The following is a 15,515-nucleotide window of genomic DNA, read 5'->3' on the forward strand; positions in this document are numbered from 1 at the left end:
AAGAAAGAAAAACAGATAAAGATTGTCTACGATACTATTGCTCGTTAACTCATCACCTTGGCTCTTCCTTCCTAAAATCACAACCCCAAATCCAATTACGTAATTCCAAGATTCGAATAAACCTGGAATAAACGACAGCAGAAGATAGAAGAGAATGACCTAAACACTTGTGCCACCTTGATGTTGTGACCTGCTTCTGTTGCTGAACGTGTTCTTCATTCATCAAATTATGTCAGTCAGCACTTTTTTCATTCCCATTCTCACTATTTCTGCTTCTCTAGGCAAACACAAAGCAACCCTCATTCACTCTCACTTTCCCACCGACATACCTCTTCAACCCTCAACAACCACCTGAGAAAATCGAATCCCAGATCCTCCTCATCAAACAGTTTCACTATTTCGACAAACATGGCTGAGATCGAGGCCTCCCAATATCGTAAAAATTCCGGGCTGAACAAGTACACAATCGTCTGCGCTCTCCTTGCCTCCACGAACTCCATTTTATTGGGTTATGGTAAGCCTCAGTTCATCCATTACTCTTAAATTTCATTCGTAAAAAAATGAAATTGATATACGAATTTCGGGTTTTTTTGTTTTCGATTTTGTTAAACAGATATTGGAGTGATGAGTGGTGCTGTGATTTTGATCAAGGACGACTTCAAAATCACACGAACTCAACAGGAAATCTTGGTGGGAACCCTGAATGTGTTTTCTCTAATAGGGTCACTAGCATCAGGCAAGACATCGGATATTATAGGCAGGCGTTACACTATAGTCTTGGCTGCTTGCACATTTCTAATGGGTGCACTCCTCATGGGCCTCGCACCGTCCTACCCATTTCTAATGGCGGGGCGGTGCGTGGCCGGAATTGGCGTCGGCTACGCCCTCATGATCGCTCCGGTGTACACAGCTGAGCTCTCGCCAGCCATGAGCCGGGGTTTTCTGACCTCTCTCCCTGAGGTGTTCATCACTTTTGGTTTGTTAGTTGGGTACATAGTTAACTTTGCATTGTCTGGCTTACCACTGCACATTAGTTGGAGACTAATGTTAGGGTTAGCGGCGGTGCCGGCGATTGGTATAGGTTTTGGGGTGATAGCAATGCCGGAGTCTCCTCGGTGGCTTGTAATGAAAGGCAAACTAAGTGAAGCAAAGAAGGTTTTGATCAGAACATCAGCTTCTGAAGAGGAAGCTCAGTTGAGGCTTGAGGAAATAACCAAGGCTGCAATTCACGGTCCAGACTCGGCCCATGAAGGTGGTTCGGTTTGGAAGGAGATTTTGTTACGGCCCACTAGGCCCACCAGGCGTATGCTCGTTGCTGCTATTGGGATCAACTTCTTCATGCAGGCTTCTGGAAACGACGCCGTGGTGTACTACTGCCCGGAAGTGTTCAAGGCAGCCGGAATTCATAATAAAAGACAACTGTTTGGTGTGAATGTCATTATGGGCCTCGCCAAGGCCCTGTTTGTGTTGTTGTCGGCGTTGAAATTGGACAAGTATGGAAGGCGGCCACTTTTGTTATTGGGCTCCGTAGGAATGGTGGTTTCGCTATTTGGGCTGGGCCTCGGGTCCAAGTTTCTCGAGCAGTCAACCGAAAAACCGACCTGGGCCATAGCATTGTGTATCATGGCAGTTTGCGCCGATGTTTCTTTCTTTTCAATCGGGCTTGGGCCCATAACATGGGTCTACTCTTCGGAAATCTTCCCGATGAGACTACGAGCCCAAGCCTCGAGCCTAGCCATTTCGGTGAACCGGTTAGTGAGTGGGGTAGTGTCAATGACATTTCTAAGCATTTCTCACAAAATCACATTCGGCGGAATATTTTTCGTGTTTGCGGGGATAATGATTGTCGGTACGGTCTTCTTTTACTTGTTCTTGCCGGAAACAAAAGGCAGGACCTTGGAGGACATGGAGACTATTTTTGAAGACAAAGTGACAACAAAGGTAAATAGGGTGAGGGAATTAATAGATATGTCATAAAGTGTTCGACGAAATATTTTTGTGACCCTTAAAATGTATGAAAATATATAATATATGCAAGAGTGTGTGCTTGATCTACAATGTGACGACCCCTATGTTCATAAGTTCACAAGTTATGTAAACTCTTAACATGATATATTAAAGATTGATAGGTAGAAGCAACTTGATGATCATAAGTGAATAGAAGAACTGAAAATATAAGACGAAAGGAGATGAACTTGGAGGGAAAAAGCTTAGACAAGACAAGAAGATGACAAGTAACTAGGACAAAAACAGTTTTGTTCACGGGTGAATGAAGCCCGTGCTCGCACACGCACATTAGAAATTCACTGACGGATTTTCTGGATACATAGAGAGAGTGATAGAGATAGTAAAAGTCCAGACCAACTTTCATGACTCAGTTTACTTTTATCCATGGTGTAGGTCCGGAAATTGCATACCCATCTTTTCAATTTCTTGAATTTGCAGAACACTGAGCTTCTACCTACTACAGCTCTGTGCCCCTCAGTCACACAGAAGAGATGTCATAACATACGGATATTGCATACAACACTAGTTCTGTAGCTCTGTGATTTTTAGCCGTTCAGACTACAAGCAAAGATCCACATTATTTGCTTGGTGGCTTTTATCTCAACTTGTTTGAAACATTTGATCAATTTTAGAATTCAAGTTCGAGTTGGTGAAACTGTCTACTTTGTTATTTATGTGTTACCATCTTTGAGATAATTTATTAAACACTTTATTTGCATTACGACTAGGATTCCAGTAAATGTACAAATAAAACCAATCGTTATTTTTGTTATCGTGTATTTAGGCGATTTGCTACTCCACGAGTCCAAGAAGTTAATACAAATTAACAAAACAACCACAGATTGCACAGAAAATGAAGTTGTAGAGACTGCAAGGGTGAGCAGTGTTCTGCAAGCTTCGCTCATGGTAATTTGGTTGATTGCCCTTGTCTGCTAATCTATTCCTTTCTGGGATTCATTTAAAAATCTCAGAGTAAAAACACGTACAACTTCATGATCACATAGAAAAGTGACACAAGCTAACGACCATTTTACCCAAAAGTCATGCTCAAAAATGTCAAAACAGTAGCCCCTTTTGAAAGTTCAAAACTCCGTTTTGAAATTTTCAGAGCCTTTACAATCTCATAATACCCAGAGCTAGCATGAAAGAAAGTGATAGTGGATGAGGAAATCCATGTCCATAGCAATGGTTTTCTTCTTGTCACAGAGCCAAGTTTTTCCACTTGAAAAGTGAACCCAACTGCACTAAACTGTTTGATAGCTCTTGGTTTCCTTGGGGATTTGGTTGTAAAGCCTTAACGATTGCACTGCTGCCTCATTTGTATTTGCTCTCTTGGAACCTTCCAAGACTTTGAGATTCTTTCATAGCTAGACCTTGATTCATATTTGCAAGTGATTTCATTGACCCCTACCCAAATTGTTTTATTTGGGAAATTTGAAAAACCGAGATGTTGTATCTATGAAGATTCAGGTCCTTATAGTTTTGCCAAGAGTTTAGGTCCTTTTGAAGTTTGTCCTCTAACCAATGGACGAATTGGAAGCATACATGAACATGTTGACAAAGATATGGAAATTCAAAGCTGCAGATTGAAGAAATCAAAAAGGGCGATGATAATATATAGTTTCCTTCCATATAGAACATGGAAAAGGTGACAATATTACCTTTGTCCTTCACTCTGAATCTCACATTTCAAATCTCCATGACTATCTCTCTCCCTCTAACATGAATCTTACTTAGAAATTAAACCCTTAAACATGTGTGGTGGGTTGCAAGCACACATGTTTAAGGGAGACTTCTAGGGCACCCCTTTTCATGCAGTTCCATTTTCATTATTTCAAACCCACAACTCTTCCCGTTCTCTGTTAGATGAGAATGCAGCACTTCTGCCAACTAGACTATGGAATGCTTCAATACTACACGAAGATATAAATCAAGAATGTTATCACAGCAATGAGTAGTAGGCTAGAAATCTAATAGTTAAAGAAAGGCAAATGAGCGGCAAGCATAAATTTTTAAGCGTATTTTACAACATGTACAAGAAATTAACATTCTTTGATTTGTCGCTACAATGAAGTAGTTTTTGGATATTTATAATCATATAGGGGTAGGAGTAGGACATTAGCACTACGTATCAGATTCGCAAGTACAATTTGAATTGTTAATGAGTTCACGAGCTCACACAGTGGTTGCAATGGAGCTGAGTAAAGTTAGACTGCGCCTACAGAATAAGGCATTGCAGTGCTTCCCAACGACACCCTCCTCGTTTTTATGCTTCAAGCATCTGTGTGCTTGGTTTGCTTCTATCCAACTGCAATACTCAGACCCCTACCATATGAAAATGGCCAGATCTCTCTTATTCTGCAGACCCTGTTTCATAAACAGTGAAAAATATAGCAATCAGAATTCAGAACAAAAGGTTTCCTCAGGAGGCGTCAGACACAGTCAGGAGCTCTCATGGTCAAAATTCATGAGAATATTCTACCAACCATGATAACAAAGGGTTAAATGCAAACGTAAACCCTGTGTAATGTGTATAACATCCTGACGGTGTTTAATTCTCTGTTTACACTTAAAGATGTTATTTTAGCCATGTCGAAAATCTTTATTTCTCTCTATCGACATGTCTAAGATAACATTTCAACATACCTAAAAATACGATAACGTAAGTCAAAAACAATATGGTTGTAATGTTATTCTCCAATAATTTGAGGATGAAATCCGAAGCTTTTTGACTACTATGTATAGTTTTCTAAGTTAATCGAATCCTTTGTGATAATGCCAGTTGGACTAATATATATGGGAGGGTCACAGACTCACAGATCTGAGGACTATAGTAGAGTGGAGACTTCTTCTAATATTCACAGAGGAAACAATGAAGCAATTTCAGGTCGGGATCTATATTCGACGCCAATAGTTTAGTCTCTCTGCAGTCTGCACTGTCATGAAATCTTGGCATTTCATATAAGCTTATATATAGATAATACCAAGTAATTGGGTGAGGTAATTTACATATCCTAGCTTTTCTACGAAGGTAGGTACATATATGCATTGCCCTAATCGCCAGTGACCCTTTTCTGTGCAAGTACCTGCATCACAGTTATATAATTTGAATTTCAAATATGTCTACCAAATATATACGTATGTGCCTACCATGAACCCTAAATAAGATCACTTCATTAGTTTCTGGTCCCTTACCTTCTCCTCTTTCTATATATAGTGTGGGTGGCATTTACTTGGGGGGTATACCTATAGATAGAACTCATAGAAGGCATTCTACACATTTCTTCTAGCTACCCATTTCATCATTTAGACCCTATCAAGCTTTCTTTGCCGCTTTGAGTCATTTGCTTCCCTGTGATAAGTTCATTATTAACATCTCAAACCCTGATATGAGAAAAATTGCAAGAGAAAACAAAGTCCAATCAGAAAGAAATTGATTGCACTAATCAGGTTATGATTGTAGGTGTAGAGAATTATTACACAAGGATCTGTCTTGTACTCATATTAGTAACACATATCAATGAATGACTACACTAGCTTAATGATTGGCAAATTATTAGAGAAAATGAAGTTTAATCATCTTACTAGACACATTTTATAACCGTTGTTTTATTTTTTTGAAACAATTCATCGAACACTTTGTCTTAACTTATATGTATTTTTTTCGCTCATATCTGATATGACTATATACATTATAACGAACATCTTACCTTTATCAAATCTTTATGGTCGAGAAACTCGAATCCCTCTAGGCAAGAAACAACTACGTTAGGAGTTTAGGACTTAAGGAACCCACCATGGGAAAGACCCAAAATGAAGATCAAGAAAAAGGAATGTGGGTGTACAAGGTCAACAAGAGCCCCTTATTATAATACAAAACCAATATTTGTTGTTGAGGACAAAGAAACAGACAAAACCAGCCTCACACCCCCAAACTTTTACAAAATTATCATTTAAACCAACTCTCACTTTCATTTTTCCCATGCATTTATACACACCCCCAACCCTTCTCTTTCCTCCAAAACCCTCCTCCTCTGTTCTCATTCTCTCTCTAAAGCTCCTCTGTTTCTCCAACCTCTGTACTTTTCTCTCTAAAATGGAAAACCGCTTCAAGCTGAAGCTCTCGCGCATGTTCCACAAGGCCTCACTCGGCACCTGCCGCTCACGTAGCCTCTCCGACGTGATCGAAAAAGCTGTGTTTTTGCCTCAGAATTGTAACACTAGTACCGACTCTCCTCCAAAACCAGCTCCTCCTCCTCCTAAGCCTTTTCCGGCAATTTGCCGGCCTAAATGCTCCGACGACCCGAAGCAACAACCCATCAACCACCGCTGCGTCATTTCCAGATCCAACACTGACCTCATGCTCCCCAGACGCAAGATTTTCGAACGTCGCTCCCCGTTTGTGAAGTCTGAAATTCCTCCAAATCCTCTGTTCTCGAACTCAAATCCGTTCTACGAAGTCCATGAAAGTCACAGCTTTCGACAGAGGAAGAAGAGAGGGAGCAAGAAAAAGAAGAAGAGGAGTCAGAAGAGTGATATTTCTTCTTTGGATAGTAATCACTACTACCACAATGGGTGGTGGTCCAGCAGTGAAGATGAAGAGAAAGAAGACGAGACTGATACTCTGTTTTCCTCCAACACTCACACTTCCGATTCGTCAGGCTCTCGCAGGCGACTGCGTTCGAGTTCTCGGGGAAAAGCTCAGAGCTTTGGCCGGAGAAGAGGAAGCTCTGTCTGCTCTGAGGTGGGTCTGATGCCATTGCAAGGAAAAGTGAAGGACAGCTTCGCTGTGGTGAAGAAATCTAGTGATCCTTACAACGATTTCAGAACATCAATGGTGGAAATGATCGTGGAGAAGCAGATATTTTCAGGCAAAGATCTTGAGCATCTTTTGCAGTGTTTTCTGAAGCTGAACTCGCCTCATCATCACAGAGTTATTATTGAGGTGTTCACTGAGATTTGGGAGGCTCTATTCTCCAACTTGGGGACTTGAAGAGAAAACAGAACACTATTTTAATTTCCTCTGTAATCTGTGCTTAGGTTTAATTTCTGAGGAAGAAGAAGAAATAGTTAGGATTCTAACTTTGGTTGACTATTTAGTACTGTGTTTATCTTCTACTTTTCACTTTAGCTTCTATGACCTCTCTGTATTTTATTCTTCTTCTTAGAAATTGTGAATCTTGTTGAGTTGAATGGACTAAAAGCCTGGCCTTTTTTCTGGGTTTTGTTTTGTTTCTTCTTCTTTTTATGATATGACAAAACACCATTGAGTTTGATAGGATGAAGCTAGAAAATCAGAGGTACCATATCAATGACTGTTGAGTTTGACATGAAAATATACTGGTGGCAGTTCTCTTCCTACTTGTGAAAAAGATTGGTTTAGATTGGGGTGCGAGGGAAAAAGCCTATGCTTGTTTCCATTATTTTGAGAGATTGGGATGGACCTTTCAACTAGGAAACTTGAAAGATGGGGAAAGCAAAGTGTTGAAGATCACATAAAGTTGTTATATATTTTTTTGTGTAGTTGAGTTTGAAATTTCCATGAGAAATTTGCACCAAAAGCATACAAAAAGGTGAATCCCAATTACCAAAAAAAAATAAAAAGCCAGAAAAATCCCCCTGATTCAACATTATCTCTGTTCTTGCATTGAGACCAACTTCTCCCTCCACCTAAAAGGCTAAATGTTGTTGGCAATGCAATAACTTTAAACTAAATTTGATAGAGTTGGGAAGCTTTACACTACAATCTGTTAAGTAAATATAGTATTATGCTTAGCTGGTTTTGTAGCATAGATATATATATATATATATATATATATATAGATTTCTTGATGAAGTAGTTGGTCAAAGAAATAAAAATATCAATGGTATCCAGTACACACTAGCTGATCAGAAAATTACAAAGAAATTGAATTTCATAATCCTATGAACTAAAATGACAAAACGTGTACTTGATTTAAGAATCGAAATATGCTTTTGTCCTCCTAAAAGAAATAGAAAAGCAACCACCTGCTGTTAACCTCTTGCAAGTTTGAGGGATTAAAAACTACATGCCACCAGGTTCTATCTTATTTTTAGAACTTACAATTATTGACATGATGCCTGCGGACAAGAACAACCAAATTGTTAATCTTTGTAAATTTTTTGTTGTTTTTGTACAGAAATGAGACAAGATTAGGTGCATAATCTATGTTTTGATGTGTTGTCAACAACATCTGTTTCAAAGTTTGAATTTTCACTTATCCATTATATCAAAAACAGAGGCAAGACAGATTCAAACACACCCTCCTCCTACCATCCTAGAAAAGCTGTGAAATGGTGTTCTGCAGTGTAAAACGTTGTCCAGCACCAACAGATATTCATAGCGGCATTAAGGACCTTCATTAGGCTTTTTTTGTTGATGAACACGAAAACCAGAGACAGGAATGGCATCATTAAGATGCTTAGTTAGTGATTCCCAAGAGTGGAGGCAGATTCAAGTTTTGTGTCCTTAAAAAAATGTGAAGAAGATCGCAACGTTCTTATGTTGGGTTTGTTTTCACCCTTTTTGAAGTAGTTATTCAAACACATAGACATAACATTTTTACTTAATATTCACTCATTTATCGTAATGTGACTATGTCTAGACATTTGAACGAGAGTATAATGTCACTGGACTAACGGATAATGAACTCTAAACCCTATATATACTCTGATTAACAAAGCCTGAACTGTATATAACAAGTATTGAAAAAAAATATGATGATTTGGGTTGGATTGAGCGCCTAAAAACTTAGCAGTGACAAACAAAGTGTTGACAGATCATACGTACGTTTGTACATGAAGGATAAGTTATGAACAAAAGATCAAATAAGAATGGGAAATTTTACCAAAAGAAGAGGGAATTCAAAACAATGGTCTGTTTGTTCTGTTATTCAAAAGAAGGGGGGTGACCAGACAATTCCCATCCCATGTAGTAATTCCAAAAAGCTCATGAAACTTAACCATCAATTCTGCAATGGGAGCTCTCCACGAAAACTGATACGTCCATTTCAACAAAGGGATTTGCTCAAAATCAAAACTAAATTGAAAGAGAACACACAATGGAATGAGAAAATAGTGACCTTTGTATCTGTGTCTCTGGTACTCTGATAGCAATGCTTCACAGGAAAATTACAAACCCACATGAGAAAGAGAGATTTGTGTTCCCTTTGTTCAATGAAATGCAAACTGGGTTTGGTGCAACACCAATAAATGGGGTGTGCAGAGAGGAGCTAGTGTTTACAGTTTTACCCAACAGGGGAAGAAGCAATTTGAAGAAGAATGTCTGACTCATATTAGGGCAATGATGTTACATATGATATGCTTTTGGCTACATTTTCATTAATGATCGCATTTTTTTGGGGGTAGTGAGCTTCATACTCATATGCTGTAACCCGTCGCTATTGGGCTATATGGCTCCTTGATTGTCAGCATTTTCTGGGTTTTTGTGCTATATCTCTCTTTTTTCATGTCACATATTTCCAAGTGATTTGGGCTCTTTTATTAAGTTATGGGCGGATTATGGAAAGAGATTAAAGAGGTTGGACCATTTCTCTGCCCAGAAAAATGACAAGAAGGTGAAGTAATTGGATGATTTCACTCATTTGAGGTTTACAAGGACCACAAGGGCTTGGCCCAGAATGTGAAACTAAACAAGAAAATTCAGAATGATCAAAGAACAATGTATACTTGAGGGACAACACAAAGTACACAAATTTGAAACTATAATGCATAATCAAACTGGTAAAATCTAATACAATGCATATATAATTAGAAACAATCCATGGAAACTAGGCTACTGGCCATATAACAGTCGACTTAGAGGGCACAATTTATCCAGGTGACCCATCTTATTACAAATATCACAAAAATTGAGTTCATAAACTCCATCATGTTGTACAAATGCCATTGATTTTTCGGGGCCTTCGAAAGTGCTAAGAGTACTACTCCTATGGCGGATCCTGTTATCAGTTGGGGAGTTCTCGTGAGCAAGATGAATCAAAGAGTATACAGCGGGCTGTGGTTTTTCTTGGATGATCTGAGCCGAGTAGTCTCCAACAGTCTTTGGTTGTTCTTCTGCGTTGCTGTTAGTTTGCAATTCCATCGCTAAATACAATGTAATGATTGCTTGAACCTTTCATAGGAATAGAAATCTATGTTCTCTAGTAATTGTATTAATCTAAACGTTGCCTTATATAGGCATCAATCCATGAAATGTTACATAAGTGAAAACCTTGTTCACGCTGGAACTAGAAACTTAATCCTTATATACTGAGATTATGGAAACTTATTCTAAAGAAAACTTAACTCCTAATGAATAATGGAGACAAAGATGATTTAGATATCAAAAGAAAACATTTCGATCTGCTTACTCTCTTGATTCCTAATTAGAATGTGATTGGTATTCTTGCAAGTCTTTCATGGTTTCTCATCATTATGGCAAGAAAGTAAACCTCAATATTGCTGTTATGCTGTACTCTATGAAACTAAATTAAAATTAAGATTCTGATTGAAACTCAAACCTGTATTGTTCTTTGGCTTCTGTAATACTTGCTGGAATTAACAATTGCCTTTGGTTTGCCCGATCAACACTAATCTGCTCCGTTACGTCAACAAGAGGGCTCATAATAACAAGGCCGTGGTCTTCAATAGAGAAAGGTCTCAGGTACCCACCTTCAAACTAGACCATGAAATTTGGTTCCTTTATGGTTTTGGTGGCTTGGTTTAATTTGGAGCTTTGGGTTGATTTGATTTGGGTTTTGGTTTGTGAAGCGAATTTGTGTCTGCGTTTCACAAGAACTGTGAAAATGGTCAAGTGAAAGAGAATATGCGAGGTAGAGAGTCCTGTGGTCTGTGGGTTAGTCTTGCGCAGCACGGATACAGTCACCGGAAAGAGACTGGTTCCAACCCTAGGAGATGTGGCATGGTGTAAAACTGTGAAAGCGTCAAAGAGAGATAGTAGGGCTACAACTGTCTCTATCTGTTAGACCTAGTCGTTCTCCGGTCATTCTCAGTCAGCTGGCTATCATCACTTTTTTCTTACTCCTTCCTTCCCTCCCACTCCAATAATAAGTCTGCAATTGTACTAGTCTCTCTAGTGTATTGTTCTTTGGCTCCTGTAATACTTTGCTGGAATAATTGGCTTTGGTATGGACGATCATCACTAATCTGCCTCAGGCAAATTAGCTTTGTTGCAGTGAGAGATATCCAAGCTTCACTCAAATCTAAATGAGCTTTGTTTTCAATTCTTCACAAGGCTTTGTTGGGTTTAGGGTCATTGTGATACTTGATGTACAAGTGAGTGGAAGCTTAGTCATCTGGTCTCTCTAATCATACTCATATCCTATGCCTTGCAAAGTTTGATATCATGATCATTATTATTTCCAAAAGAGCCACATACTGTCAATATCTGACCCAATTTGAGATTTTAATCAATTTGGGACTTCCATATGAAAGGAGCCAATGCAGTCAAAGAAGCAAGAGAGAAGTCAGTGAAGGTAGCTAAAACAAAACAACAAGGGAGCTGAAATTTCATCATCACACTTTACGCTACCATCAGATCAAAGTAGGCAGTGATAGTTTGTACTCTACCATCAAAAACTATCATGAATATAACATTCTAATACCTATGTGAGCAAGTTACATGTTAAAGCCAATCTCAATCAACCAAAATCTTTGATACTCAAAAAGAAAAGAAAACTCGGTGAAAATTTGATATCTGAGAGAGTCAGTCTACCAACCAGAGGCTCCAGTTCCATTATCATTGTCCAAAAAAGAGGGTACGCACCAACTCCATTTTCTAAAGTAAAAGCAAAGAAAACAATCTGAATTAGTCTCACTCAACACCAAAACAATGACTGCCTAAGCTTCCATATCATTTTCAATCCATATCATTCATCATAGTGGCTCATATTGGGAGGAGGAGCGTGTGTACAGACAAAGAAACATAAAGGGAAAAACAAAGGTACCAAAACCAAAAGCAGAAGAAATAAATCAAACCCTTTTTTCTCTTTCCCCTTCTCCATAGAAAGTTAAACAATCTTCTCATGGCTCCTCTTCTGCTTCTGGTATAAAGAGAACTCCACTCTTCATCTCCAAGCTCATTCATTACCTGCAACAATCCAAAACCATAACGACACTGAAAACCAACAAAAAGTTTCCACCAATGCTGTTCAGAAATTCTATTTCCAGCACCAAGAGGTTTTTTAACAAAACCCTTGGCAACCTGAAGAACCTATTTTCTGCTGGTAGCTACCAGAAGCTACCCAAATCCCCTGCCATCTATAATGCCTACGGTACTTCTATGTCTGCTAGTACTACTGCTCATGTTCATGATATGAACATCCACAACACAAGCAGTTACAAAGACTTGGACAAGTTGTACAACGACTTGACAGATCAATGGGATAGCAAGAGACAAAGCAACAACAAGAGAGTAGTTATTTCACCACCCGCGCTGCAAGATCATAAAGTTGTTCGAAGGAGAGATCATGAGGCATGTGATTTAAACAACAAGGTGATGACAAAGAGAGTGGAGGAAAGTAGAACTGCGTTTTCAAGTGAAATGAAGGAGCCGAAAAGGGGTTGTTTGGTAGCTGAGAAGCTGAAGGAGTTGGAGATGTTGGATATAAGCAATGTGGATCATGTTCTGGATGTACAAGAAGTCTTTCATTACTACTCTCGCCTCACTTGCCCTGCCTATCTTGAAATTGTGGACAGGTTTTTCATGGAAATGTGTACTGAATTTCTCGGTCCAGCATCAACCCCAGGAAGAAGCAAGAGATCGAGGCTGAGGCCAAGGACTTCTTTGAGGGCATAATCAAACAAGTAAACAAGTTATCTTTAGTGAGTTGTTCTACTTGTTTATGGTTCTGAACCTCTTAGTTCTTGCTGTAACTTAGTGTTCTTGCTTCATAAAATTCCACCATTGGTTGTTGAGATTTGTTTGCCTGTGTGAAGTTATTGGTTTGATCTGTTAGAACATTCATCTTTGATTCATTTCACCAGTAAACTAAACTTACGACTATGTTCTCTAGAGAATATGATTCATTTGTAAACAATATGCTACCGTATTCATCTGGGGAAAAAAAAAAAAAAAAGGCAAAATGGGCCAAAGCGGGCTAGGTGGAATCCAGAATATTGGGCCTACACGGGCTGGAAGGACCAACCTTTAAAAAGAAGGGGAAAGAAAAAAACATCAATTTTTGTAAATTTGATGGGCTTTCTGACCCGGAAACGAAAAGATTGATGGGCTGAACTTGTTGTTGTGGGCTCAGATATGTGAGTTCTGATTGTTGGACTGATCTTGATTCAGTTGGTTAGGTTTCAAGCCTTTCTCCTCTCCTAGCACTCATCCACTTCTTCTATTAAATAAAATGTGTGAAAAATGAATACAAAGGCATATGAGTATCCAACCATTTTAAAAACCAGCTTTGATCTTCATTTCATATTCGTACGAGCACGTATCTTGTAATAAATCAAATTCGAAGAGGGGTGAATTGGGTGTCGGGTGTTGGGGAATGTTTTGGAATTGCGGGTTGTAGAGGGTTTGTGTTGTAATCTTCTTTTGTAGTCGAAGAAAAAGAAGAAGAAGGGGAATATTCCACAAGCATGATGCAGTGCGAGTTATAATGGCTTTTGAAACCAATGATTTTGATGTCTGGGGTTGAAAGTGCAGCTGTAATGATGAAAAGTACCAAGAACGAGATCATCATCAAAATGGTGCACAGTGATTATAGAATCTATGATCCCCGCCAGCTCCCCACCATTAACTTTGGTCGATGGTGGTGGAACCCCGTATTTGCAAGCTGAACTCTTTCCTAGTTGGAACCCCAGCAACATGGAATTCTTTCCTAGTTTCATTGCTAGGGTATGATAAAGATTCCCCTAGTTCCATTTAGATTCCAAGAAGATGGGGGGCAATGACATACCACTAGCTAGGGCTAGAAACAAGCCAAGACCAAGTAGTGGGTACTTTGAGCAAATATGCAAGTCTCTTTAAACATATGCAACTAAAATCTCCACAGTAGTTGCTAGCTCCTCTCTCTCGCAACTAAAATCTCCACAGTAGTGAGGAAGCCATCTTTTTACTCGTGTCTGTGTCAAAGTAGTAGTGCATCTCTGAGCACTGTTTGAATTGACCATTCATGAACGAAGCATGCTGTGTATCACTTTAGCAAACGTACCTGGATGCATTTCAGTCAGTGGTGAGTTAATGGTTTATATGTGTATGCATGATCCTCATCAGGCATGAGTTGACCAGCACACACTGGCTACATTGCTAGCTCTAGTTCTTCTATATGTACTACTTAATTTGTAGTGAAATTGATTGAATTTACTTGAGACCTATGTTCCGTATATAGACAAACGTCTAGCTTAGCTAGCACGAAGCATCGGGACGACTATTGTTCTTAATTTCAAAGCATAACTCAACATTGGTTTGATAGCAGAAGGAAGTATATTCTTGCATACATATCAGCGTGCATGTTTCCAGGGGGCCAACCATGAGAAATTCGACTAAACAGTACTCAAACTATTGCCCGTTCTAAACTTTCATACTGTCTATCACTGTTTGCAGGGGTGGAGCCAAGTGCATGCTTGGTTAGTTGGCTTAAGCCCCATTGAGAATTTGGGATGATAAAAAAAAACAACCAAAATATAAATTCTTTTTGTTTTTGCAAATATGTATGTTTGACTTCGTTAAGCCCACCCGAGCTTCCGAGGACTAAAGTTTTGAACTGTTTGGCTCATTTTCTAACCATTTATTTGCACACCAGCACAAGTTTGATGGTAATTTGTTATGTTTGTTTCAGTGATACTTATTTAGCTTTTCCAATCCTACATTTTTGCATAGTTATACCCTAAAAAAAATTTAGGCTTCGCCTAACATACAAAAACACAAAAACAGCCTAATACGTAGCTCACCTTATCTTCAAATCCTGGATCCGTCACTGACTGTTTGGTATATTTGCCAAGTACTCTTTTTTAAAATTAAAAAATTAAAAAAAGATTTAAGGTTCCTTTAGTTTCACGAAGAATGTAGGTGTCACTTCTTTGTAAGGATGAAGGAGCTGGAAATTTAAGTAGGAATTGACAATAATGTGAAAAGATATACACTAATCCCTTACGCAATCAAGAAAGTAAATCTATATATCCATGGTCACCGACATATAATGACATTCTTAATTATGCCACTATCTACGAGATAGAGACTATAATCTTATAAGCTCTGCTCCTTAAAACGATTGAAAGAGAGGACTAGAGGAGTAAGCTACTTAGCTAAGGTTAGTATTGCTACGAAGCTTGATCCATCTCCCTGCTTTGGGAATATCTCATATCCTTAACATGTGGAAGGATCGATGTGAAGAGAAAAAAAAAATGATTGAACAAGACAAGTTGAAGTTTGCGATCGAACTAGTGCGTGGTGGTCCAGATTATAATGCTCTAATAGGTAAGAGCTAGCTAGGTAGTTCGAGAATAAGGTGTAA

General features: G+C 38.9%; 2 protein-coding genes across 2 annotated transcripts; both read left to right on the plus strand.

The window, feature by feature from the left end:
• Positions 1-408: 408 nt before the first annotated feature.
• LOC101311517 (polyol transporter 5-like) lies at positions 409-2,541 on the plus strand. Its single transcript, XM_004288798.1, has 3 exons — positions 409-514; positions 614-1,941; positions 2,401-2,541. Exons 1-3 carry the CDS (start codon positions 409-411, stop codon positions 2,539-2,541), a joined length of 1,575 nt encoding a protein of 524 aa, XP_004288846.1.
• Positions 2,542-6,103: 3,562 nt separating this feature from the next.
• LOC101311803 lies at positions 6,104-7,000 on the plus strand. The gene is made up of 2 exons (XM_004288799.1): positions 6,104-6,668; positions 6,780-7,000. The coding sequence occupies exons 1-2, from the start codon at positions 6,104-6,106 to the stop codon at positions 6,998-7,000; spliced, it is 786 nt and encodes a 261-aa protein (XP_004288847.1).
• Positions 7,001-15,515: the final 8,515 nt, after the last annotated feature.

Source organism: Fragaria vesca, linkage group LG1, assembly GCF_000184155.1.
Source record: "Fragaria vesca subsp. vesca linkage group LG1, FraVesHawaii_1.0, whole genome shotgun sequence".
Lineage (NCBI taxonomy): Eukaryota > Viridiplantae > Streptophyta > Magnoliopsida > Rosales > Rosaceae > Fragaria > Fragaria vesca.